The sequence below is a fragment of the Carya illinoinensis genome, chromosome 2, assembly GCF_018687715.1.
Source record: "Carya illinoinensis cultivar Pawnee chromosome 2, C.illinoinensisPawnee_v1, whole genome shotgun sequence".
NCBI classification, from domain to species: Eukaryota; Viridiplantae; Streptophyta; class Magnoliopsida; order Fagales; family Juglandaceae; genus Carya; species Carya illinoinensis.
Window position 1 is genome coordinate 29,278,756 of NC_056753.1, and position 27,645 is coordinate 29,306,400.

Here is a 27,645-nt window from a genome sequence, read left to right on the forward strand (position 1 = left end):
AGGCAATCAGAGTTATCACTTTCTGATCATGATTTTTTATCAAAATGGGTAAATTTTAAATTTGAATATTACTGGAAAGAATAAAGGACAAGGTTCGATTTGATAAACGAGATGAAAATTTTAAATTTTAAGATAAAATATTAAAGTATTATATTTTAATATTATTATTGTTTTGAAATTTGAAAAAGTTGAATTATTTATTATATTTTATATGAAAATATGAAAAATTTATAATAATAAGATGAAAATTTTAAATTTAAGATAAAAATTTTATAATACCAAACCAGACCGAACCGTTCGGTCATTAAAAAGAGCTATCAAAACTAGACGTCCTTATATTTTTTTCTTAAATAATTCCTGTCAAGTCAGCAAAATGATGAATTTAATTCTAAAGTAATTCATGCTAAGTCGGTTATGTTTGTTTTCAGAACCATCTCATGTCATTTAATCATTATAATTTTTTTAAACTTTTACATAAAATATGATAAATAATTTAACTTTTTTAATTTTTAAAATAAAAATAATATTATAATAATATTTTATTCAACTTTCAATTCATCTGTATAAACATACGAAATTGTAGTTTAATTATCAAATAGAGAGTGAAGTAGAAACTAGAATCAAATATATAGTTTCAATTCCATTCCACTGGATTATTTGATATACAGTTCTAAATCTTTCAATATATAAAAATACCGTGTAAAGGAGTAGGACTGTTCATCCGGGCAAAATCCGGCCCGGTCCGGAATCCTGTTTTACCGGATTCTGGTTCCGGATTTCAGTCCAGATTGGGCCGAAATTCGGATTGCAAAACCCGGACCTATGCGGTCCGGGTACGGATTTAAAATCCGGGTACCCCCGACTCTGAATACCCCCCCTTTTGGCTTCTCTCTCTCTCTCTCTCTATCATCTCAAAAAACCATAGTTGCCGTCGCTCTCATTCTCTGCCTGCTAATGCGAAAATGCTGAAAACAATCTCATTTTTATCGACTTTCTCTCTCGTTTTTTTTTTTTTATTTTCTCACTCTCTCTCCCCCACTCTCTTATCTCTGCGCCGAAAGCCCTCTCTCAGTCACTCCGAAACCCTAGGCGTCGTCCCTCTTTCAATCTCAGCCTCTCCGAAACCCTATCTTTAATTCTTCCCTCTCAAGAGCCCAAGGTTTGTTCTTTGCTTACCCTCTACTTTATCGTTAAATCTTCAATTACTTGGGTCTTCACTGAATGATGCTTAATTGCTGTAATCTTATGCGAGATGAAGTAGCTAAGGTATTTTGGTTTTATATTGAAGTGGGTTGTCTGTTCTCTGTTTTCTAGTCTTTTGGTTTTATATGAAGTGGGTTGTCTATTCTCTATTTTCTGTTGTCTATTTGATCTGTTGGATAACTTCAGAGTTGATCTGTTTTCTATTGTCTATTTCCATGAGCGTGTGAATATCTAGTGTTTTGATGATTGGATTGTTGGTTTTGAGCATATGAACTTCACTTTCCTCGTTCGTTTTTCTCTTTACTTTTTTCTGATGATTGTTTCAGTAAATACTAAATAGTTTTCCGAAGATTTTTTCTGAAGTTGCAGTCTTAAAAACTACTCTGCCTTAATTAATTATTTTTTCCCGAAGATTCCCTGCACAAAAGAGTGTGTAGCACTAGCTAGTATATATCCTTAATTAATTATTGAGTAAAAGAAAAGTTGTAAAAGTATAAGATCTGAGATTCCAATCCTCTCTTCAATAATTAGCTAGCTAGCTCCATGATCAACTATAATTTGGTAGATTTCTTGAGTAGTGGCTTTTCCGATTTCTTGAGTAGTGGCTTTTCCATATAGGGAGATAATTGTGTTCTAGCTATGACTATATATATTTTTATTTGTAATACACGTTATTTCTCTAGATGAAGCATGTTCTAATTAGCTAGCTAGTATTGTTCAACCCATTCACAAATTAACTATTAGAATCCCTGTAAATTCTAGGACTTGTCCAGAAACCATGTCAATTGGTAACCCAATATGTGTGTTTATCTTGGGCTGTGAAGATGGTTTGTTAATCCTACTCTATTAGTTATTGTTGGGTTGTCTTATTTAGTGGTTGGTTGTTAGGTTCAATGATCAAACTAGTTATTTGTTGATACACTAGGATGAAACTTGGAGACCATGTTTGAAAGGGATCCACCTTGCTTGGCTGCTGGCATTCAAAGTTGGTGCTTTCTTTGTGCTCTTAGTATTGCTTATTGTCACTGCTTTGGCAGATGGAGGAGGTATATTTTACTTCTATACTCAGTAAGCTATTATTTCTTTATGCACATTTAGACATTTTGTAAGTTTTAAAGCAAAGAAAATTAATCGCATAATGTTTATCAAACATTCAAAATTAGAGGTAGTTGAGGTCAGAGTCCAGACAATCATATACTGTAATATAATTCAAGATTAGAGGGATATGGTTAAGGGTGCAAAGGGCATCTTGAAATGTTTAAAATGGAGGCAGTTTTCGGACTTTGTACTCGCATATTCTTTATCCTTTTGTTTGAAGCAAATTGGAACTTGCAAGTATTTGTCCAAATTTGAATATCTTACATGCGTATTGGAATTGCTACCTAAATTGGCCGGGGGACTTGAAATAAATTTGACTTCTTCTAAAAGCAGGGATTCTAAAAGAATTCATAAAGAATTGCTCTAGTATTCATAAAATTGTAGATTATCATACATGAACGTTCTTAAGGGTTTACTAAGTTTAGAAATCTATGAGAAGTGAGAAATGTACACTGTTTATACTTTATTGTTACAAGCTGATAATACCTCTTATACATCATACTTCAAAATTAAAACTCTTGGCACCTGGACTGAGTTTTCTGCATGAATATGAAAATATCTAGGACTCTAGGCACCATGTTCTTCCAACCCAATATCTTCTAAGATTTTTTTGGATTTAGAATACCAACTCATTTTGGTTACAATTAACCAATTGATTTTTCCAACTAAATAATTAGTTGTTTATTTCAGTATGCTGATATAAATGTGAGAAAAAATTCTGACACAGGTTGACTGTGTATGCAGAGCTTGTGAGGAATTGAGTTTTATGCCTCCCAAGCAAACTTATAATCCACAAATGTCACCAAGCTTAAACAACTGTTTGCAAGGAAGCTAATCTCAAATCCCAAATTGTGTTATCCTTCCAAAACTTTTCAATGCATGTTTAATAACCAGAAAAATACATGGTAACTTGGTGCCTAATATTACATGGACTACTTTTGACATTGGAATCACATTTTGCTTTCATACATGCAAGATAGATGCTATATGTTGCCACTGATTTATTGATACATGTTGCTTGTTTTGCTGTAGAAATACATGGAGGATTCTGCCTTCCAAGGTAAATGTTTTGTACTTTTTAGGCCTGATATGGAAAGTGAGCAGATTGCTAGCTATAAGCACTGCTATCTTTTAAAAATAATTTATTTCCTCATTCTTGTTCTTTAAGATGCTATTTTGTTGAAGGCTTGTTTGCTATCACCTTAATTCTTCAATGTATTTGCTGGTTGATGCTTTTTTAAAGTCAGAGCCTTTTCCCTTTTAATATATTCATTTGATTAGTATATTCTTTTTAGCCTCTGGCTTGTATATTTTTTGCCATCTTCTTTTGTGTGTTCTTTAGATTTGATCTTTTCAATTGACCTTTTATTTTCTTCAAACATTGACCTTTAAGTTATTGATGTGACCACTTATTTTACTTCCATCAGCAGTTTTTTGTGTTTGGACGGAAACTTAGCAAATAGAGCTGGGAAATAATATTTTTATAGCTATTTGGACTTACTAAAAACCAATACTTCTTGACCTCCCGTTTCCCTTCAAGATGATGGTACTGAATTCTATTCAAGATGATGGCTAGTTGGGAAGGTGCTGCAGGTTGTGGAGCACTGGAGGCAATAAAGTTGAGTGGAGGATGATTTCTTTGTATTTGTTTTGGTGTTTATGGCTTGAGAGAAACTGGAGGTACCTCCAATATATCCGCACATTTTTGTCGATTATATCTTAATGGCATCATTTTTATAGACTTCATATCTCATAAAAATATCTTGTAATTTTATATTTTGTAATATAATGTAATATATAGTGGATTGCATGCATTTTAATTTTTAATTTTTATATATTTTATTATTCTGGACAATAGTATGCTTTTTAACATTACCTCTTAGAAAAATTTTCACAGAATATAAGCGTTAAAAAAAAAATGTATGATTTTCAACATTATTTAAAAAATTTCTATAATAAATATAGGTTTTTATATAAAGAGAATTATGCTTTTTAACAATGATTTTTCTTAAAAGATCTTTAATATAATATAGGTTTTTATTAAAAAAAATATTATACTTTTAAAGCCCAAACATAGTCAAAAAAAAAAAAAAACGGTTTCAATCCGGAACCCGGAATCTGAGTTTTACAAAACCCGAGTTCATTCGAGTTCCAACCCGGATCTGACCTGGGCTAACTCGGTCCGAGTTTCGGCCCGGATTTCAAATCCGAGTTTCGGGTTGTGTATACCCAAATTTTCGGGTCGGAACCGGGATAAACAGTCCCAAAAGGAGTATGTCCTCAATAATGGGTTGAAAGATCATTTCTTGGTGAAATCCCACTCCACAAATTATATACATACATAGGAGTCTTTAAAGTGATTTTAGAAAAAATGCACGTAGGTGAGGCCCCAAAAATAGAAAAATAATATTAACAATCTTAAAATGAGTAAGTGCCGCTAACTCATTTTGAAAAAATTAAGTAAATATACAACATATGAAAATATTAAATTTTTAATAAGACCACTTGCACAATCATGTGAAAAAATATATAGATTTCGTTCTTCTAGTAAACACGATAAGAAAAAGTAGAACCACCGAATAAACTCTAAAAGGGGCATGAAAAACTTTAAAGGGACACCTGCGCGGGGTCTTGGATCATAATCCCAGACTTCCATGCATTGCAAATACTTGCAGCTTGCAAGATCTCTCTCCCACTCGCTCGCAAGGTGCAAGGCATTTAAAAGACAATAAAAAGCAGGAAAAAGAAAATGCCATGGTTGTCTTTTTTTTTTTTAAAAAAACAAAAACGACTTTCTGAGTAATTTGCACCAAGAATTTCACACTAGCAAAACAATACCACTTCCCCATTTTCCAGGGGTGTTGCCTAGGGGACTTTGCTTTGTGACCATCTACAATTACGATGAAAATGACTTATCAATCAACCTGGCGTCGACTAAGAAAAGTCGACCTAGTCATTACAGAGAACAATAAAGCACAGATTCTTAACCTATTTATGGGGAAAAAAAAAAAAGAAATAATTAATGGTTAAAACACTGAGCTGCAGGAGTCTCGCATTAATATCTCACAAACTGGTTCAATTGGTCAGCAGCAAGTCCCTCAAATTCATGCCTGCAACCGAAAAAAGAGAAGTCATTGTACATTCAACGGAAAAATCCATGTAAATAATGTTTTTACCATGAATCCTGCTATATTGCGGATCCATGGTCCCAATATAAGACAACAGGTATATAAGATTAACAGCAAGCATTCTGAAGCCATTGACCAAGCATAAAAAATTTTGAAGAATGGCAAGTTTCATACTACCCAATGACATTAAGACAAAACGTTTCAAAGAGTTCAAGAATTAAGTGAAACACATACGGATGGTAAGCTAGGTTTGTGTTCTAGCAATTATTAGTATGCCAAATGATAGTGGTGCAATACCAACAGCATATACAAATTTTTCTTTTATAGGTAACAGCAGATTCATATGAAGGACACAAACTAAAATACCTGCTGCTTTTTCTTCTTTGGCCTTCTTTTTCTTCTGGGTTTATGAGCATCAGAGTTGGAACTTAGATTGCTACTGTGACCTGTCCTTGAATTTGAGGAACCCCTTAATTTGAAGTCAGAACCACTTCTACTAGTCGATGTATTGCTGGATGTTGACATTTCAGTTCTCTGTATTGATTTATTTTTGCTTGATGATGGCCCAAACCTTGATTGAGAACGACCAGAACTTGGGGCTGTAGTGATGGCTGGGCGGGGTGGAGGCATTAAGGCTCTAGCAGAAATCTGCTTCTATACAAAAATATGTTTTCTTGATGAGTACCTATCTTTGAAATGAGGGAAATGGAAGTGACGCTGAAACAGCCAACTGATTTCCTATAACAGAGAACTATTCGATAGACAACATACCTGATTTCTTTCATCACTGGACATGCCAGACGCTGCTTTGCCAGAAGCACTAGAAGCTTGTTCCCTGCAAAATCAATGATAAAAGTTTTAGATGAACCCTTGATGAACACAACCAATTTAGTTTTGGGTACTAAAAAATAAAATAATAATCAGACTTCTGAAGATAAGGAGTGAACACTGGAGGAGATTAGATTGTTCTTTGTGAAAACTTTGTTCCTATGAGCGAATGCTGTAGATTGCAATGGTCTAGATTTTCATGATTTTCTTGTTTCTATCTCTTCCTCTTAACTAGGTGTAAACTCTTGTATGCCCCTTGTGTATTTGGGCTATGCCTATTCTCATTAATAAGATTTGTTTCTTATCCAAAATAATAATAATAGGTGCGGGGATCAAAAGTGTCATAATTTCCCAGCTAACATAAAAAATAAGAGCTTGTGTGAAAGGTCCAATTAAATCAGAGAATCGGAGCTGGCTCTTCAAGCACTTACAATGTTGTCAATCACCAGTATAATAAAACCCCTGCATATTTCTTTTATAGGTAAATATTTTATTCGTGCATTTGCCAGGAAAACCCATGCATATTTTTATCTGAGCATCTTGATAACAATGTAACACATGCAATCCTTACTCCTTAAAACTATAGGATAAATAGTACTCCCTTTCAAACTAAAAAATAAAAGTAGCTTTTCCTCTCACTCGTTCAATAAATACCTTGTACTCTTATCTGTCCATTCATCATCTGCATCTGCTTCATCACTTGAACTACCAGTAAGGAAGAAATCATCTTCACTTAGATCCATAAGCCCATCATCCTCACTCCCTGTCTCTGTTGAGAAAAGTTCAAGTATAGACATCTTATGAACATATGGAAACTCAAGGAGTTATTACCAAATAAAAGCTGAGATGGAGCATTTTTGTAGGTGATCAGGAGCAGATAATAAAAGGTTTAAAGCAGAAAAGATCAAAGTCATGCACAAATCTGGATATCTGCCCTGGACCCACGAAGCCCCTCAAACACACTGGTAATTATTACAATTTTGATTGCTATGCTTCTCTATCCAAATCCAACATGATTATTCACATTTAGTAGAATCCTAATCATTCAAAGTATTCAAGGTACTTTTACCAAATTCAAAAAGAATTCTCCACTTATTTTAGTCTCTCTAGTGGTTGATATGAATAGCTTGGTATGCTGGATCATGTGGCTTCAATGATTTGTCAGGAGTTTAAAAGCCTTCTACAAAATTTTATCAATCATAAGAGTAGGCAAGAGCAAAAGTATACAAGACATATACAAGAGCATCGCCCATGTGGGCATGTTAGAAAAAATGATCCAGCTTCACTGCCCAGTGAGAAAAATCATATTTGATCATTTTCTCTGACACTCCCCAAAAAATTAATATTATATTATTGGTGGTCTCTTTAGGCTTAATTCATAAAGACAGCTCGTTCCACATGCATGACCCAAACAGCAATGTCTACAAGATATACATTTTCAATGACGCATATTCCCAAACAGACATTCAAAATTTTCCTTGCAACTAAACTTTAAAAATGAACTTTATTCAATATCCAGTAATTTAAGTTGGGCTCACAAATTGAGGAAAAATTCAGTCAATTCCCGAAACACGTGGAAAAATACCAATGGGACTAGAATGGAGTAAATACCTTCCAAATCCTTCCCACTAGCTGCAGCAGCAACTAAGTTAGCTTTGATCTGCTTGCGCAATTTATTTCTCCTATCAACTATGTCTGAGTCATCACCTCCAGTAAATAAAGATACATATTTCTCTGTCTTGGGAAAGAACTGCAATGCAATTAAACATGATCTTTTAAGGCCCCATAGATTATCACTGCTGAAAAGTCCTAATTCACAAAAACAGACCACAAGTTCGTGATCAAAGCAAAGTCAAGTTTATAGCTCTTTCCAATAGGCCATAAGTTGAAACAAAAAAAAAAATTGGCATTTTCCCAAAGAACGCAGGGAGCCACAGCATAATGAACAAACTATTGATTAGGTTAGGTGAAAATGCATAATCAAAACTCACAAATTTTCACAACATCCGTCTCAAAAATGATTATTGAGATATACAAATGCCAAATTGGATGATAAGTAACAGATATAAAAAGCATTTAGTACATAGCTCACCCTAACATATTCAAGATCTTCTTTCAATTTAGAAAGCTGCTCTGCAGCTTTTGTATCATGTTCCTGGCCAGATGAAGCACGTTGCAGTTTCTCTAGACGTCTTATTCTTCTTTCTACCTTTCTTCTCTCTGAACAAAGCACATTTTTAATTGGATGAGTTTATTAGTCAGTCAGTCATGATCTAACTTCTAAGATAACTCACCGAAAAATTTTATCTTCCTGTCCCGCAAGAAAATTTTGCGTTCAACAGCAAGACGAGAATGGATATCCTGCTGTTTCTTGAGTTCTTCTAACTTCTTTTCCTGGGCCTCCCGGACATCAGGTGTTAAATCCTTTTAAAAACAGCTAGTTAGAATGCATCCACAAACCAAGACCCCACGATCACCCGAACAAGAAAAATGAAAATGGCACACATCGATCCAACAAACAGAAGACAAAATCTTGGGAGTAATCTAAAGCTGAAGAATGCACTGGCATACATTACATAGAAGCAATTCTACGGAGAAAAATCTCAAACTACATCAATATCACGGGTATGAATAGGACAGAATGAAAATTTGTGTTTTAAATTGCAATTGAATAATTTCCGTTCAAGAAGAATCAGCAGCCTCTGCGCAAGCTACAGGACTCGGAATAATAAAAGAAAGAGCAAAAATGCGACCATTAGGTTATCAACTATGTAGATATGAATTAGAAATTCAAAGACTTAGCCCAAGTAGCATCCGACCTAGAACACCCAATTGTTTATGTATGACCCATAAAAAAAAAACAAAGATGAAAATCCCGAAATGCTTTCGACGTATTCACAGCAACCAAACATAGAATTAAAGTTACAATAGAATAGAACTCAGCTGGAGCCGATTGAACATAGTTTGTGTCACAAACGACCGTAGCCACACAAACCCTATCCCTAATAACCTAACAGGAACTTCTACAAAGGGCATTCAGACTTTGTTTTACAAATGATCAAATAGCGAAAATTCGAGATATTTGGAATAGAATCAAAGAAGTACCTTCCGGAGCATGCGCTCGATAGATCGAATCTGATTTTTGAGAGAAACAGACTTGGGCTTCTTAGCTATGCCCAAGCCCTTGGATCGGCGACCCGCGGGCTTGACCCTGCGTTTGCCATAGCCACCATGCGCCATGGTGTCCGCCCAACAAAAGCCGATCAGTCACCGATCGATTCTTCTGGCTTACGGCCTACGGCAAGCTTCTGGGATAGGAGTCGCCGTTATGTTGCTCAAACAAGGAGGAGACTGGAGAGTGAATAAAAATCTGCCCTAATAAAGTGCATGCATTTCTCCGACAGCGATGACGAGAATACGAATCTTATTTTGCCACGTCATCGAAACATACTTTTTTTTTTTTTTTTTTTTTTTTCAAAGAGAAACTGTTGTTATCCATCCGTTAAAAAAAATTTACATTTATAATTAGATATATTCTAAGATATCTTCATATCAAATATGATATCATAAAATAAAATAATACATTTAAATTTCTATCAATACATTATTTTCTTTTGTAATTAGTTTAGTCTTTATTATTACTGTTACTCTCTATATACAAATGTCAAATAGAAAACATTTTTCATCTTAACAAAGACTCAATTTTACACTTCATAGAAAGAAAGGGTTCAACCTCTACGGACCAATGTTTGAAAGACAAACTTTTTTTTTTTTAATTAACAATAAGGAAGCTAAAAATGAAAGTAAGATAAAAATATTCGATAGTCTTCAAAAATATGTGACAACTTGTGAAAGTAACATATTCGTTTCTTTTCAACCACAAATTTCATATTTGAAAGGTTTAGTAATGACGAGTCTGGTAATCTAATGCGTGTATCGAGAAGAGTTGCCAGAAAATATGGCACATGAGGACCACGCATGATGATTTTTACAAAACTACAACTTTTCTCTAAATAATTTTTGACCTATGAATCTATTTGTGTCACGTGTGTCTCTCGAGAGTTTTCTTGAAAACGATAAATATGTCTTTTTTGGTCTTGAAGAAAATAAAATAAAGCTAAATAAAAGAAATATTGATAGATAAAATTAGTGAATGGAGGAGTGAGAAGGAGAAAGTCGAGGCCTCCTGAAAATTAGATCTAGAGCAATTTATTTTTTTATGAAAAAGAGAGAGACATCTCCTAATGTTGAAATATTAAAAATAATAATTTTTAATTATTTGATGCTGCATGAAGATAAAAGGATAAGATCTATAATTAATTAATTAATTAATAGGATTACTATTTTCTTTAAAAGATAAAAAATAAAATAATAAAAAAAAAGAAAGGAAAAAAAATTTAGCATGATGCACCTGTTTGGGTTTGATTTTAGAAGCTTGAAAACTATCGTTAACATCCTAAATTTGTAAAACGTAATTTAAGCATTAAAAAACGCTAATAGTTCACTTCTTTTTCAAATAACACCAAATTGAAGTTTTTATTAGAAAACTCTCACAGATAACTCTATATTTTAAAAAATATATATTGTAATTAATTTTAAAAATATTTTAGATTCAATTTTACCGAATAATAAACGATTTTTAATAGTAGAATTTTTTAAGTAAAGCTTTATAATTAAAGCACTATTCTAAAAAATTAGGTTTGGTTTGTTTTCACAAACTATCTCATTTCATTTAATTATTATAATTTTTTCAAACTCCTAAATAAAATATAAAAACAACTTAATTTTTTCAAATAAAAAATAATATTCTAATAATATTTTATTTAACTTTCATCTCATCTAATAAAAATTAATACCAAACGAGGCCTCAATTTCTTAAGACAATCCCAAACAATATCCGTGCAAATTAGATACAAGGATTCCTTATAGTATGCTAACTTGATTTCATTGCTTCATTGTAATTGATAATTATTAATAAGAGAGTACGTTTGAGCATAAATTCTCGCATCAAATAATAATGCTTTCGAAAACATAAAAAACAAAACAAACGAACAAAAGTGAGAGATCGTTATGTTGGTTACTTCAGAATCTTTATCACATTGATATAAACCTCTAAGGCCGAATACTTGGCTTACAAATTACAATAATCTCGAAAGTGTTAGCTTTTAGAAGACTACAGAGAGGCAGAGTAGTTCCGGCACAGTTCATATAAAAAATGATGATAACGGGAAAGTTTACAGGAATGCTAGTTCACCATCAAAACTTCACTTGTTTTTTTACATCTTTTGGTGTTTGATCTTCTAAGAAGAAAATTCATGGCATCATTTTGGCTCAAGTTCCTTCAAGATAGCCGCAACAATGCCCCGGCAACGATAGAAAATGAAACGGGAAACATATGTAATATGCACTGAACTGTACATTACACAATGATGGGTTGTTCTCCCTCAAGCTCGGATATAACTATTAGAGAATCCGTCAGTTCAAGGGAGAGAGGTTCTGACTTGGGAATTGGGTTAATAACCTGCAACAGTATAAGGTTGAGTGAGGTTCCATGACAATTTTTGTTCAAAACCAAATGAAGATATCCTACCTTCTCGTTGTTTTTCACATAACCTATAGCAACTTCTCGCCGTAAATACGCTCTTTCGGTGAGCTCAAAGAATGAAGGGTTCTCTCCTTCTTTCATGTATAGGCTGATGTCCTACCAGGAAAAATAAAAAGATGGGCATGTAAAATATGCAGCTCCGACGGATAATTGTGTTAGTTATCACATAGATTGAGTTATCACATAGATTGTTACTGTTGAAAGGTTTCGGTTCACAGCAGGACATTGAAATGACCAACTTAATTTGAACCAAAAAATAAATAAAAAAAAAAACCTTACTTTGGACTATGCACAAGCCACGGGGTTTGAGGAAAAGCAAGAAAGGTCATGAATGGTGGTTGACATGCTCCCCCATTATACAATAGAGATTTCCCGCAACATTTACCACTAGAAAAAGGAAAAAAGACTTGGGGCCAAACCATTTAGTCTTATTTAGTGAGATGATTTAGAATGGAAGCAGTCCATTTAGACTTTTGTAGCGAGTGTTATGCCTTTTTTCCCATGAGGATTTTGAGTTCACCACCTATATGCTTTTTTCCACTGACATATCATGTAATGCAATGTGACAGATCCAAGCATGAATGAGAAAGTGAACAATTTTATATAATCACTTGAAGGCCTCTTATAATCAGTAATATAATATCAGCAGTCTGTGCCAAGTCACATGACAATCTTTTATCTTTCCCTTCTTCTGGACAACTAAATTTGTTAACACACAAAATAAGAGAATAACCGGCCTTCATTTTATAACACAACCAAGGCAGCACCCTCTGCTGGTAAATGAACTGAAGTCTTCTCATTCCTAATTACCTCAAAAGTATCTATTAGAACTAGAGCAAGATTGGAGGAAGATGTAATTACCTTCACATATATTTCATCGCCCTCTGCATTCAGGATGTCTTTCCACACTTCATTCAGTTCATTATTCTCTGCGACTGCTTTGTACAAACTGATTATTACTTCTAATATGAAAGTACAGACTTAAAGTTAATCTGACAGCAGGAAGAGTACAAGGATTCAGGACCTTGAGCTGTAACAAGGCTCATTACTTCCTCTGCTGCTATGTAAGTCAAGGATGGCTTGTTCCTTGTAATCTGTAGAAATTGTAAACATTTAAAAGATATCGGTGATGTGGACAAATACAATAAAAGATAACAAATTTGTATATGAAAAAACTGTTTCCTGAAGTAATAATTACTTGTTTGCCCAATTTCGTGTCAACAATCTCTGCAACAAGATTTTGAACCTGCAATATAATCATCCATCCACTTAATTCTCTTTCCTCTCAAAACTTCATGATTACCACAGCTCTCTTAGTAACAAATCTCCAAGATTAATCTTTAGCATATAGAATACGAGGACAAATGTTACAAGATAATTTAAGTGATCTATTTACACCTTTACTCCAAAGTTGTTGCAGATATTTTCGGCAAGGAAAAGTGAATATGCAGAATGTTTGTCCGCCCTGGATGGATCTGAAGAGAGAACAGTTAGTGCTAGGCAACCTTCAGCTCACTATAGCATCATGTATAATTACCTCCAAGCAGCCACTCTCTGTCATTAATGACAACTATCGACAAAGGAATATCCTCACGATTGTGGAAAGACTTTTGAATGTTTACTATAGTTTCCTTCAAGATATCATAGTTCATGGGGTTTCCTATCTGCAGCATATAGAAAGAAAAGGATAAGAAGGAAAGCAGGAAAAGGGAAGAAAGAATCAAAGAAATTGGGAGAAAGATTCAACCCTCTCGGTTGGCTGAGCGATATATACCTTGTGAGAAACTTGGATATTGTTGAGTTTGCCTCGCCCAGCAATCTTTCTTGCCCTGTTTCTATCATCTACCGGTACATCTGATAAAATCTCCTGCATACATACAAGCACAAAGTTATCGAGCATATATGAATGAACGTATGATCTAGAACCTCAACGTAAATGACTTTTGAACCATGATCCATCACGCGTCAATAGCTACAACAATGTTAACTCTTGTTTGTGGTTGCTGAACTCATATCCCTACCAATCGTCAAATACATATTTCTCAAGCTAACAAAGTACATGTTAGACTGCATGCTTCGGAACTTTTTAATTTGTTGACACCAAATGAGCAGGTTACCCATCTGGTTATCCTTAGTAAGGGATGCATATTGGCTGTCAAGCTTCTGTTGGAAAATTTTCAGGAGTGAACTTAATGGGTTAAGCACAATAGCACCTTTCATATGGACAAGAAAGAAGCATATGAATGGCATGTCCTCTCTGTTTCCATTTACGTCTTGGCTTTAAATAACACCATTATTACTAAAACTATAATATATATACTGATCATTATGTCAATCGGATCAGCAAGTATATCTAAGATCTCTAAGCCAAAAAGTCAATAAAATTATTGTTGTAGGTTGTCTCAGGCTCAACCACTAAATTAACAAATGCATCTCCACCATGCATGTTACTGCCCTAATTTTTATTTAAAAACTCCAAGACCAAAATTGAGGCATGCACGTGTAGATAAATGTACAATTCAATAGTATATAGTAGAGACACTGACAATTTGTAATGGATAATAGAAGCATACCACTACACTGCCAGGTCCAAGATAATTATCGTATTCTTCTATCATCTCTACAACATCTGGGCGCCACCCCAGCAAAAGTATGCATTCTTTTGGTCCAAGATTCCAGTCTGATGCCTGTATTCACGTACAAAACATTACCACACTAACATCAAAGTGACATCCAAACCCTTTCCATAGCATCCTGCTACTTTAGTGAGTATCAGTACGAGATTCTTACCTTGGAACCTGATCTGTTGGGACGTTTTACAATATTTTCGAGTCTTCTTTTACTCAATTCAGTGACATAATTTGAATAGTCGCCATTGTTTTCTACAACTTCTTGATCTTTACTTGAACTGCTTCCTTCTTTTATAACATTTAGAGCAACCCGCGATTTCCTCATCCCATGAACTGGTGAAATGAATAAAATCTAAAACAAGAAAGTAAAATGATATTAGAACGTAGACACTTAAAACAATTTTGTGGAAAGCTTACCTTTCTTTGTAAAAATAAAGGCAATCAAAAAGATTAAATTTGAATTAGACAATCATTCATGACCAGCCCAGACAACAAAACACCATAATGAATTAAGTTTCCATATGGCATTAGTCTCATCAGCGTCAGGGAATTTCTAAAAAAAAAAATAACAGATCCCAAGGTCATCAACCTTGCTATGGTCAAAGGATATAATACTTCAGCTTAATCACCTAATCATGATAGATAATATTTCACCATGTAACATTACTAAATGAATGTCATCTTTCCACTAACTGATCCTTGCCAGGAAGATCATGTACTTCAGAAGAAGGGAGACATTTTTCTTTGTAATTGACAGCCAAGTTGGATATTCTTTTGGATGGGTGCCTAGGTACATCAAGTTGGATATTCTTCAACTTAAGATCCATAAGTCCTTTTTTAGATAGACATTCACAAAGATTGAAGTCTCAGTAGCAAGTAAAGTTAAATTCATCAACAAATTCTGAATAAAAGTATTCACCCTCCAGCCATCAACTATGAATCAGTAGAAAAATACTGCATCAAAGCAAGGTCAATCAATCAATTGACAGGATTCTGTGGGCCTGCACATATGGACCATTCTTAGTCAAGTCTAGAACCATTCACAAAATGTCTTCATATTGTAACCAAATTAATGGGCCTTCAAAGATCTCGAAGATCCATACAGACTACAGTAAGTTATCATATGGGGACATATTATGAGTCTGTTATTATGCATACGGTAATCTCCTAAATGAATATTTGGGGAAATCACTAGAAAGAGCCCAAGCCAAAACAAATCAATAAAACCATTCAAGCATCTGGAAGAGAAATACTTGTGTGTTTAGTTTCACAAAGCATAAAATTTTTCTAAATCATGGTGCTAACTTTATGGTAAATTACATTTTCCAGTATGGACTACCAACTCATTTTCACTTACACCCATAAAATTTATCTCTGTACAACTGGACCTCATTTCATAATTTCAGTATCAGTTTGTCCCCTCCGTAAAATACCAATGTTAATTCAAAAAGAAATATGTATGAAAAAACCCTTAACATTAAAAATTTAAAACTAAGCATATAAATTGTGTTGGATGGTGATTTTTATCTTTTTACATATTAAGTTAATGGTGGTTTTGATGTAATGGGGTAACTGATATTAAACTTCAAATTAAAATCTGAGTTACACCGAATCAAAGATTTTGGGTCTAAGAATGAGATGGTATGTCAGGGAGGAAAAATATAATTTACCCTAATTTCATTTTACAATAAGGAGAAATGCAAACTAAGCTTAGAGGGAACATACTTTGTCAGTTTGCTGCAGAATGTCATCGTCATTCGGGTGGAAGTATATCTTCCCACTCCGATAAAGACCACAAACAACTGCCTGAGATAATATATATCCAGCAAAAGTTTCAAAATTAGTATACCTATATAAGATGTTATTTGCAAGCAAAAATCACATTCTGTTAGTAGTACTACCTCTTGAAACCCACGCCGTATCTGCCTGTAGTCCATTCCGGCTAAATTAGGAAAGCTGTGAAGGTTAAATACATTTTCTGCAAGGAGTGAGTAGACATAACATAACACTATTTAGTGGTTGAGTAGAAACTGCATCACTTATAGATAGAAAAGTAATCACTTTGGAAAAATAATAAATTGCTCCTGACAGCTGGATCATAAAATACCACCGATATATGCTCAACTTTATTTGGGTTCAATCAAGGTGGAAGTCCTAAAACCACCCCAGAACTGAATCAGGAGATAATTCCATCAACCATAGACCCAAACCAAACTGATGCGGAAACAACCACTAAAATTTAGAGGAACCAAAATGAGATTGAAATGAGGGGTTGAAGTGGTAGTTTTGCTCCTACTTTTTATCATTTGATGGGGCCATCTTAAAAAAACTGGAAACAATAATTCAACTGAATACTAAATAGAAGTCTAACTGAGAACCTTATAAGTAAATTATTAGATGATAGAGAATTTGTACCGTACTTCGATAATTAAGCAAATGTCTGTAGATCTTTATGAGCCCCTTCTGCCGAGAGCATTGAACAAATAATTTGGATGCCACATTTTCTACTGGCTCTACTTTCAATCCTGATATTGATCTTAAGAGCTCACATGTACTGGGACTTGACACCTGCATTCATTAAAAAGGAATAATCATCACAGTAAATTGTAGAACGAAACCTCAACTAGATACTAGCAAGAAAATAATATACCTCAACAATGGTAGGGACAGACTCCATCTTCGGAATTGGTTGAAGTGCCAGTACAGAGAGAAATGCATCGGTATCAACATCAAACCTTATCAATTGAGGATATAAAGTCGATAAAATTCAACAGTGGATTTTTAAGAATCTTTTCAAAAGCAAAAATGTTGTTACCCTACACAAAATAATCAAAAGTGCCATTGTGTCATTGTGATTCCCCATACTAAATGATAAGAGTAGGTGGTGTATGAGAACCCATATTACTCAAAAAGGAGAAGTTATTACTCTTAATAATGGTTCTAATGGGGTTCCAATTGTATTATTGACTAGTCATTTTGGCGCATAGGCCCATATGTGGCTTGGACCTCCCTTAAGATGTTACAAATAGTATCAAAGCATATCCCAACTAGAAATGTGGGAATTCAAAAACATGGAACTTGAGCTGTGCCACCTATGACGGGTAGTCCCAACAAGGACGTCGGGAATTTAGAAGGGGAGCCAGATTGTAATACCCCATACTGAATGAAAAGAGTAGATGGTGTATGGGATCCCACATTGCTTGGAAAAGAGAATTCTTGCTCTTAGTAATGATTCCAATGAGGTCTAATTGTATCATTGACTAATCATTTTGGAGTATAGGTCTAGATGTGGCTTGGGTCTCCCTTAGGACGTTACAATCATAAATTTGAAGTGAACACGCCAATTATCAACAGAATCAACATTCTTAAAAGCCTCCTGCTTTATTTTGCAGACCCTTCAATCTGGGTTGAATAACTTGTTGCAGGTCATTGACAAACCTAATTAACCAATTTATTTAGTCCTACTCGGTTGCTTAAACCAACTCCTCCCCATTGAGTTTAGTTTTGGTTCTATCATTACGATCTTGCCAAATATCAAAGTCAACCTATTCTTTTGTAAGGGGATGAGACAATGAGATGGTCTAGACTGATTATCCACCAAAAACACGTGACAATGACAGCATAAGCTAGCCATTGATGGGCAATAATCTTATCAGATCATCATAGTCTGTTTGATAAGTGTCCCTTTTTTATATAATCCTATCAAGACCATTATATTCTTTTTACATTCTTAGCAAGTGTTTCTAATAGCATAATGGATTAAAAGATGTAATACAATGAGATGTCTAAAATACTTAAAAGAAAAAGAATGATATGTCAAAAACACTAATAATAAAGATGCATTACAAAATTCAGCAATATCCATTCATAATTATATCTGCTTCCTACAACAACATAAAAATGCAATGTCGAAAAGTAACATTAATCCATATTGAGATGGCCAATTACCATGAAATGTCTTCAACCTGAGCAATCTATAATAAATTGTCTCTTATGATTTTTTTTAAGTAATAAATTCCCTCTTATGATGATCTTTGTTATCAACTTAACTTGCTTCATCTTACTCCTAGGTCCAAAATACTCTTTCATTGATACATGGAAAACAGTGTAACAAGCTGATGCAAAGAATCTAATAGCTTCCCCTAGATAATCTGATCAATTTTAAATGTACTCCATCAATGGCAAAGCAACATTGATATATCCTTGGACAATCAATTAATACAAAGGAAAACAGCTTTTAACCAAACAGTGGATTAAACATTGAAAGCTCCATAATTCCTTTAAGTTGATCAGGCTCTTACCGATCTCCTTTTGTTGGCAGTATAATTATTGCCCGTGCTTTATTGGCTGCAGCTCTCTCAAAGGATTTCGTTAAGCTAAGACTACAACTGTGGAAGGGGAACCTCAAAAGGTAAGGGATGGAAGCAAGTCAAAGCAATTAAATCTAATCCAACTGCAATTCATATCTTCTAGTATTTAACATCATCGAACATGAATCCAGACTGATAAGTGATGATAACCATTATGGACAAGGTGCCCACTCCCAAAGTAACTAATGTTCTAAGAAAAAAGAAAGGCATTGATGAAATTTATTGAAGAGATCAAGCTTTTACTTACAAAGCACCATTCAGTTCATAATGTCTGCAGGACTTCCTTTCAATTAAAGTCATCCAGACCAGCAAAAGCAACATTAACGAGCAATATCTCCATTCTGGTTAATTATAAGGTTACACTGAATTTACTGGGGAAACCGTTCACACAAGCAGTGAGATTACTCATATTTTTATCAAGCCATCTAAAGTCTAGTCTGTTGAGTGATTTCAGCAAATAATATCAACATTGCAGTTCTAATATTTTAGGCTTTTTTTCTTTTTAATTATAGCTTTCGCATTACTTTAGGATGTAGCTCAATTTAAAGTGGAAAGTAATAAAAATAATAATAATTACACACAAAAAAAAAAAAAAGAGAGAGAACAATATGGAGGTAAACTGTCTTTTAATGGGAAAAATCACAAAAAATAAGGGATCCCCAACCAAGAAAAGTAACAAGTGAATAAACTCTTGGCATAGTCCCAGAGAAAGAAAAACGGGGCTTTTCTACAAGAAAATGCGGTGATTAGAAGAAAGTAAAACACTCGATAATTACCTCTTTGTAAGGACATCAATATGACAAAGATCCTTAGCAATACTGTCAATTAGTTTGTCCATCTGCTTCCTTGGAAGATCAGACATAAGGAGAATTCTCTGCCTCCTGTAAACATGGGGAAGAGGATCATGGAATCTGTAGATATAAACATAAGATATTGATATAGAACCTGAACTGGTAGTAAAAGATCAATTACCTAGATGTAGCAGTACCTAAGCGGACAGCAAATTCATGATACCTATCTAGTTGCTTCAGTATGAAATTCAGATGACTGCTCACTCCACATATAACAATATGATCAGTCTCCATAACGTGTAGTTGAGCCCCTTCCCTGAGCTTCTGCATATTGTTCTGCACAAAAAGAGAGAGAGAGAGAGAGAGAGAGAGAGAGAGAGAGAGAGAGAGAGAGAGAGAGAGAGAGAAAATTAAAAAGAATGATATGCAAGCTTCAGTAAATGTTTCTTATTTCAGGAGCTTACTCTGAGCTGTTCCGTCATTGTGCTCAACAGGCGAGAGTAAAATAATATGCCCCAAATAGCAAGAACCAAGCCAATTACTCGTTCAACACGTGTTTTTTGCTGCAGTTCAACACATAAAGATTATCTTAGACACAATACATACAATTTCATGATGACATGGGCAATGCACAAACAATGGAAGTGCTTTAACAACTATCAAATTCAAAAGAGGCTGTCACACTTTTAAATGAGTAGATGATGAACAGAGACATGCCCAAGCCTCCCAGCAGCAGTCCTCCAGAGACTGGGTGCTCTTCCTGTGTTGTTCAACATTGGTCATACCAAATTTAGCAAACAGGAATGATGACCGCCTACCAAACGAAAAATACTGGCACAAACTATACATCAAAATTTCTCGGAAAATTGGTAGATAGTTGGTTACCTTAACTTGAAGAAAAGGAAACCACCAATGACAACGAAGGAGAAGCACGCTACAAGGACCACAATGAAGAACCTGCAAAATATCAACAATATGATCCAGCACATCAATGAGGACACAAAGACAGTTTTTGATACATTAAGATATTTACCAAGTATGAAGTAGGCATACAAACAGCATGTCGGAAACATCTATGAACTATGACCAGTGGCAAGTGTGAATTAGAAAATCAATCAGATGATTGAAATTTAGATTTTAGACTGCAAGAGAGCCAATACAAATATCAAATCACAGTTCAATCCTCTTCTGACTGGATCTTTTTCCACAAAACTCATTACTATCAACATGAGAAAGATGCAGTCTTTGACCATAAACTACCATGAACTCTTCCCAGGAAATTGAAGTTTTCCTCGTGAAACAGTCGACAAATAAATGCGCTAACTCATGAACAATGAATATACTTCACTTACGTGCCAACATTTTTCTCGAGTTGGATGTTGAGCAAGTACAATAACCGCGCAAAGCTCCATCTAATATCTTGAAATGAAGGCAAGGACACATCCAATCGAAGAGGTCTGGGCTTATTTAAGGAATTAGATACACAAGCAAAAGGCAAGCTTGCTACCCCAAAAGTATGAACTATACAGGGAAGTATTTGTTGGACCACCTCTACCAATGGATTAGCCAATTTTAAATGTGTCAGACTGAGTAGCAAAAACAATGACATTGAGCCCATCATGATCTTAGTTTGATAACCCTGCATGTACAGTTTGCATTGCATCAGGACATTTACAACATATTCATACAGAAGGAGTTTGAGCAATTTGTCATAGTACAACTCATCGTTTATAGTACAACTCATTGTTTTTAGTGCAACTCATTGTTAACACAAAAAAGTAAGAAATTCATCTATCTAGACAATGTTTTGGCCAAAAACTGAAATAAATGAAGAATCTGAGGGAGCAAGTCCAAGGGTCATGAAACTAGGTGCAATCTTCCATTCATACAGAATTGCAGTCTCACAAACAGAGGACCAAAATTGGTTGACTTTGATATGCATATTCTTTCAAAGTTATGGAATTCCAATAACCGTTAGCTTAAAAAACAGATAACTAATTAATCATGGACATTGACATGCATATTCTTGCAACGCTCATGTGCATGGCACAGACATCAGTTATTCCAAGATTTTTCTTGTCCTTTAACTCTTCAACTTTACAAACATTCCAAAAGTTCCATCTACTGAGCAACTAGTCGATTATGAATCAGTAAATAAATAGGAGTTGACATAAAATCCTGATTAGTCAATTTCAGCACAAAATGGCATCTTACTGAAAACAGATTCATCAACTTCTATCCCCGGCGCTCCCCACCCATGCCAGTCCAGCGGTGAAAGGGAAAAGGAATCACCACCATACTAACCCTTGCTATCTCTTCTGACCAAGTGCCACTGCAATCTAATGATTGCAAGTGATAAAGATGTGGAAACTTACAGACCCAAGCTCATTCTTCCTTGTCTTTTAATCATGGATATGATTTTATGATGACACTTTTCTGCCAATAACATTAATCATGGATTGAAAACCTAAAGTTTATTTTAGTTCTGGTTGAGACGAGGATAATAAATGTGAATGCCATTAGATTGCTTATAATCTAGTTAACTAGAAGCAAACAAAATATTAATCAATCAAGTTCCAAGAAATACTCTAAATTTTTTTAATATTGGCACCGGATGTCTAGGAACAATGTCCCAACTAATCCCAAGGGTGCACAGGACGTTGTAGATGTAAATATTATCTGCAGCAGTAAGTTAACATCAATATGTGACTTTGATTAAAGAAAAAAAATAAAAATAAAACTGGAAAAGGATACAAATCAAATATTTAAGTCCTTGTATTGAAGCAAAAGAACAGTATGAAACTCAATGTTCTTACATGGCATCACTACCTAAAATTTAATATATCTTAGGAAAATACAATAAACGAAAAATATATTCCAATTAAATGCTCACCTGATAAAAATTATCCCAGTCTATCCTAACGAATTTGTCATTCAAATCATCTGAAACATTAATGTACATATTGGAATCTGACCTATCCCCTGTACTCTGAGAACTAGCCCCCGGGTTCCCTGTAAAGATATTAGATAATTATGCAGTGGTTAGACACCGAATAATGTTAAAAAAACAAAAAGCCGAACTGTAGACCATTGCAAGAAAGAAAAAGAGAAGCATATTTTTGTTGATTTCCATAACTGAAATAAAATCTTGTTGATTGCCATAATTGAAATAAAATGAATTGCCTCAACTGACACATATTCATCCGCGCCCCCTGCCCCCCCCCCCCCCCCCCCCACCCCAAAAAATTGAACTTGTGTTCATAGTGAGTCATACAACAAATTCATTGCCCAGCTAAAAAAAGAGTAATCAAATTTCATTATATGGATCATACACGAACTGACCAACTAACAAAGACATCCCACCAGGATGATGATGGCAAAAAATAATGAAAAGTGAAGATACTTTATTCCTGGAAAAAAAGCAACCATGCTTCTAACTGGCATCTACCTGTGGCATTCATGATTGTTAAGGGCTAAAATGTTCCCTACTAAATACCATATTCAAAGGAAAAGGGGAAATAATCAATTTTAAAGGTAGTGAATGGCATGTCAATATTACAGCATTAGACGTATGGTCAAACTGCATACTGCATCACGTGGTACATCATCAGCCAACCAATATTTTGATTGATCTAAGTTGCTTCAGAAAAGCATAGCTATATGATATACAGAGCAAGGATGAATAATGGACAGCAGGCACAAAGAGGCAATGCCAACAGATGAAGTTACCCCCAGAGAAAGGACCAAAAACAGTCACATCAAGACTTCACAATGCAATCTATACTCGGAAGGAAGCTCAATGGGAGACAGTCGAGTGCCAGAGATTAATGTAAGAGAATATCTTCTGTAAAGTATAAACCCAGTGTACTTCGGTTGTGCCACTTTGAGCTTTAATAAAACTGACCTAGAAAAATAAAATCTAAAAAAATAAAATTTATTTAAAATTTTTTATTGAAGACCATCAGGTAACCTAAACATATAGGCACTCCTTAAGAAAATAACAATAAGTGAATCATTTGCTGTGCAAATCATATTGTTACCATAAAAGCAAAGCTAATATGTCATAATCAAACAGTTTGCAAGTAGCTGAAACCGGAAGGAATTATCGTAAGGAACATCAAAACAGAGCATGATGGCCTGTTTGAAACCGTACAAAAAACTTTAGATTGGGTGTGGAAGCTAGCATGTGGATGAATATAAGTCAAAAACTTGGAAAGATTATTCATATAACAGATATATGGATAAACATTTTTTTATGCTGCTAATACTCACCTCCATTGTGTATTATGGAACTGCATGCATGTACATCCGAATATTTGATCCACCAGAAATTGCCCGACATTGATACCCTGAAAAGCATCATGTCAACTTCAGCCTCTTATAGCTCCGGCTCTACAATAAAATTCAAGAGAAAAGGTATTTCACATGTAACAAAATGCAGGCGGAGGATATCAGCACGGAGCAATCTTACGGATGACATTTTGTATAAGATTTTTTCTACATTGTTACTGGGAGGCCGCTTAGACCTATGGGATACAAGACGGGATTCGACCCTCCTCTTTCCCTCAAATCCCATTCCCATGGTGTAGGCAGGATTTGCTCCCAGGTACCCTGTACAATACAAAAGACCTTGCCCACTGAACAAGCTAACACTTACCGTTATGCATATGATACTGCAAATAAACTAACCGTCACAAAACAAATTTTTCCAAGAACAACTGCTTTTCCGGGGAAAAAAAAAAAAAATGGAAGAGGTAACAATAAATAAAGTGTGAAAATTTCCACAAACAACAAGTGACAATAAGCCTAAAGAAAGAGGCCAAAAAAACAAATAAGATAGGTTGAGTGGACACATTACCAAGCACAATGGTGAGGACATCATCCAGCAAATGGTGAATTTTTAACTCTTTGGGAAAGAAGATCGACAGAATGGCATTACGAGGCCCTTCTGAATTGGGATCGCCCACATGGATTCCATGTCAGCATTCAGCCCTATCTAAGAACACATTACCTGATTCTTTCAGGTAATGCCTGTCCTCACCATTTGCTGGATGGTGAGGACATCATCCAGCAAATGGTGAATTTTTAACTCTTTGGGAAAGAAGATCGACAGAATGGCATTACGAGGCCCTTCTGAATTGGGATCGCCCACATGGATTCCATGTCAGCATTCAGCCCTATCTAAGAACACATTACCTGATTCTTTCCTAATGATCATAATCCTACTCTCTGGTTTGATAATAATATTTGCTCATAACCATAAACGTTGCCGGCTGCCCAGAGACAACCACTTACTCTCCTCTTTCACACGCGCGCGCGAGCTTCCGCACGCAGACATGAAGGATTCTGCATACAAGTGATCACTCCATCTACATCTCATCTTCTGCCCTGACTAGAAATAATGATTTAAACACTTCCCTAAACTTCAGATAAAAATCCCAGAGAGAGAGAGAGAGTCGATGATCAAGTCAATTTACAATATGGGATTGTTTGGCATCGGTGGACAAATGAAACAGAAAAATAAGCACGGTGATTCAGAATGCAGAACACAGGATCATAAATAAGCACGGGGATTCAGAATGCAGAACGCAGGATCAATACACCTTTATAATTCAAACTGGGAGAAAACGCCACATACTTCAACTCAAACAAATCGATTACAACATGGAAAAAAAGTAAAAATAAAAAAGCAAAGAGACTTTGGTCATGAAAAATTCACCTCCGGGAAAAAGGAACCCGATTGAGCCCCGGAACTTGGGGAGGCAATATCCATGGCTGCGAGCTATGCAGTAGACTCAGAAGCATCTCTCTTTTCCCCCCTCGGTGATGAACGGGTACGAGGGAGTAGATAGAAAGTCAAGAGTGTTGTATATGATTAATATATCAGCTGTGCTACACACAAGTAACAACGATGCGTGACCGATTCTGTTGCTTTGGTCGATGAGGAAACTGGGGTGGTGGGGGCTTAAAAATTATTGCGGTTTGTTTTCCAGAGGACAGCCAGAGATTAGTTCAAACTCCAAAAAACGGGAACTGAGAAGTGGAGAAGGGGATAATCATACTATCGATGTTGTGCAAAACACTTGGGTTTGGAAGTCCTTTTCCAACCCGCGAGAAAAATTACCGGACCACGTCACCACCGCACTTCTACCAACCCTTGCTAAAATCCCTCTTCATCGATAAATAAATGCAGACATCAACTAAAACTATATTTTGTGGAATTTACATGAATAAAAATGGTATGTTGACCTCCGCTTATGTGCAAGACGACTAGCGGTTGTTAAGATGGCTCGTTCTTAGAAGGAGAAAGGAAGTTGCATTTTCATCTATTATAGAAAGAAAAATAATATTTATAATAGTAGTTATGTAAATATTATATAGTATTTTTAAAAATAAATAAATTAATATAAAATCTACATAAAAAAATTAATTTTTTAATCGTAAACTTCATTTTTTTTCAAAATGATTATATGTCGTTTGCATATTCTACGATTATATATAATATTATTCTTATAGAAAGGATAAATATGATCTTTAACTTATATTTTGTAATTTATGTAAGATAAATGCTCTAATTACAAATAGATTTTATAAAAATAAATTTATACAATTAACGTATTTTAATATAATACGTTAGATTGTAAAATTATTTTTATTATAAAATAGATATAATGTATCATATAAAATCACGTCAATTTTAAATTTTATTTTTATAAACTTTTTTTTATAATTGTAACACTTCTCTTTTTTTATAGATTCTAATTTATACATTCTTTCGAAGTATAATTAAGAAAAACAAGAAGAATTCACGCATTCAAAGATTGTGAGTATAGGCTAATTTTTATAAGCGTCCTGACTCAGATCATCTCCCTTGGCGATGTGGGACAAATTAACTTTTTCTTAGCAAAAGAAGGGGAAAGGGAAGAATTCACGAAGCCAAAGATTGATAATTTATAATGACGGATTAAAAAGATAAGAGACTATGATATAGATTTTATTGGGTTTACTTGTAACATAATTTTCTCTAGTATTTTTAAACGAAAAATGATATTTATAGTCGTAAAGTATGCAAACGTCACGTAATCTTTTTTAAAAAAGTAAATAAATATTACTCATATAAAAAATTTAATTTTTTAATAATAGACCCTACTCTTTTTTAAAATTATTGCGCGACACTTACACTCTATAACTGTGTATGTAACGATATTATTTTCAAGCATATTACTAAACCCAGGTCTTTATTTTTTATTTTATTTTATTTACAATAAACCATTTTTCTTTTACTTCATAATTCTATTAATAAATCTTATTTTGATGGAAGAATATTGGTATCACATCAGAGGGAGTACCCTTGATGCATGGGTACAACCATTCAACAGAGGGAGTACCCTGGATTTGTTGGTGATAATATCATTTCCCTTATTCAATATTCATAACCAAGTTGCATTTCTTAGTAAAAGAGGTCATTTTGATTACCTTTGTTGTCTTTTATTCTTTACTAATTGTAGGAACTAGGGATGCCACATTTAGAATAGTCCAAGTTCACGAGGTGGCATAATGTCATTGTTGTGGTAGAGAAAGGTTCTTGGAGCGGAATATTATCATATTACACATGGTCCATATTTATATCGTTTGATTGTTCAAAAAATAAAAAAAGTATACCGTGTTAGTTGTGGCAAAGAAGGGTTTTTGAGCGGGATCCACAATTTGTGTATTTTTCACAACTTATCGGAATATAAAGAGTATTAGAAACAAAAATTTGTTATATATATATATATATATATATATTTTGTATTCTTGCACATTATATAATGAATGTATCGTGTTCACATAGAATATGAAAAAGAGTAACTATAAGGTGGTAACCTGGTTGGCACGAGTTGGTATTTCATGACTTTGAACTTAGGAGTTCAAGATGACAAAAGTTTAAATTACTTATAATAGTAAATTCTGGCATTTGGACCAATTGGATACTTTAAAGATATTGCATTG

The 27,645-nt window shown here is 34.5% G+C and overlaps 2 protein-coding genes across 8 annotated transcripts; both read right to left on the bottom strand.

Annotated features, from left to right (window-relative positions):
* Positions 1 to 5,117: 5,117 nt before the first annotated feature.
* LOC122300731 (rRNA-processing protein EFG1) lies at positions 5,118 to 9,619 on the bottom strand. Of its 2 annotated transcripts, none has more exons than XM_043111597.1 (8): positions 9,363 to 9,619; positions 8,552 to 8,681; positions 8,350 to 8,477; positions 7,869 to 8,007; positions 6,912 to 7,026; positions 6,201 to 6,264; positions 5,796 to 6,077; positions 5,118 to 5,411 (listed from the first exon to the last, which is right to left on the bottom strand). In XM_043111597.1, the coding sequence occupies exons 1-8, from the start codon at positions 9,495 to 9,497 to the stop codon at positions 5,406 to 5,408; spliced, it is 999 nt and encodes a 332-aa protein (XP_042967531.1). In that variant the 5' UTR covers positions 9,498 to 9,619; the 3' UTR covers positions 5,118 to 5,405. The 2 variants fall into 2 exon arrangements, with proteins under 2 accessions (XP_042967531.1, XP_042967530.1); XM_043111596.1 differs by having other exon boundaries at positions 5,796 to 6,083.
* Positions 9,620 to 11,330: 1,711 nt separating this feature from the next.
* LOC122300732 (putative ion channel POLLUX-like 2) lies at positions 11,331 to 25,868 on the bottom strand. Of its 6 annotated transcripts, none has more exons than XR_006240068.1 (24): positions 25,373 to 25,866; positions 23,926 to 24,002; positions 22,547 to 22,665; positions 21,006 to 21,292; positions 20,539 to 20,610; positions 20,338 to 20,413; positions 20,118 to 20,216; positions 19,835 to 19,989; positions 19,639 to 19,743; positions 18,794 to 18,880; positions 17,143 to 17,227; positions 16,913 to 17,060; positions 16,394 to 16,470; positions 16,218 to 16,298; positions 14,653 to 14,844; positions 14,436 to 14,549; positions 13,637 to 13,729; positions 13,400 to 13,526; positions 13,261 to 13,337; positions 13,061 to 13,108; positions 12,887 to 12,956; positions 12,724 to 12,797; positions 11,848 to 11,950; positions 11,331 to 11,778 (listed from the first exon to the last, which is right to left on the bottom strand). XR_006240068.1 is itself a non-coding variant. In XM_043111602.1 (24 exons), the coding sequence occupies exons 3-24, from the start codon at positions 23,993 to 23,995 to the stop codon at positions 11,677 to 11,679; spliced, it is 2,538 nt and encodes an 845-aa protein (XP_042967536.1). In that variant the 5' UTR covers positions 23,996 to 24,002; positions 24,125 to 24,264; positions 25,373 to 25,868; the 3' UTR covers positions 11,331 to 11,676. The 6 variants fall into 6 exon arrangements, 5 of the variants coding, with proteins under 5 accessions (XP_042967536.1, XP_042967535.1, XP_042967533.1 ...); XM_043111602.1 differs by adding an exon at positions 24,125 to 24,264 and having other exon boundaries at positions 11,331 to 11,958; positions 25,373 to 25,868; XM_043111601.1 differs by adding an exon at positions 24,079 to 24,264 and having other exon boundaries at positions 11,331 to 11,958; positions 25,373 to 25,868.
* Positions 25,869 to 27,645: the final 1,777 nt, after the last annotated feature.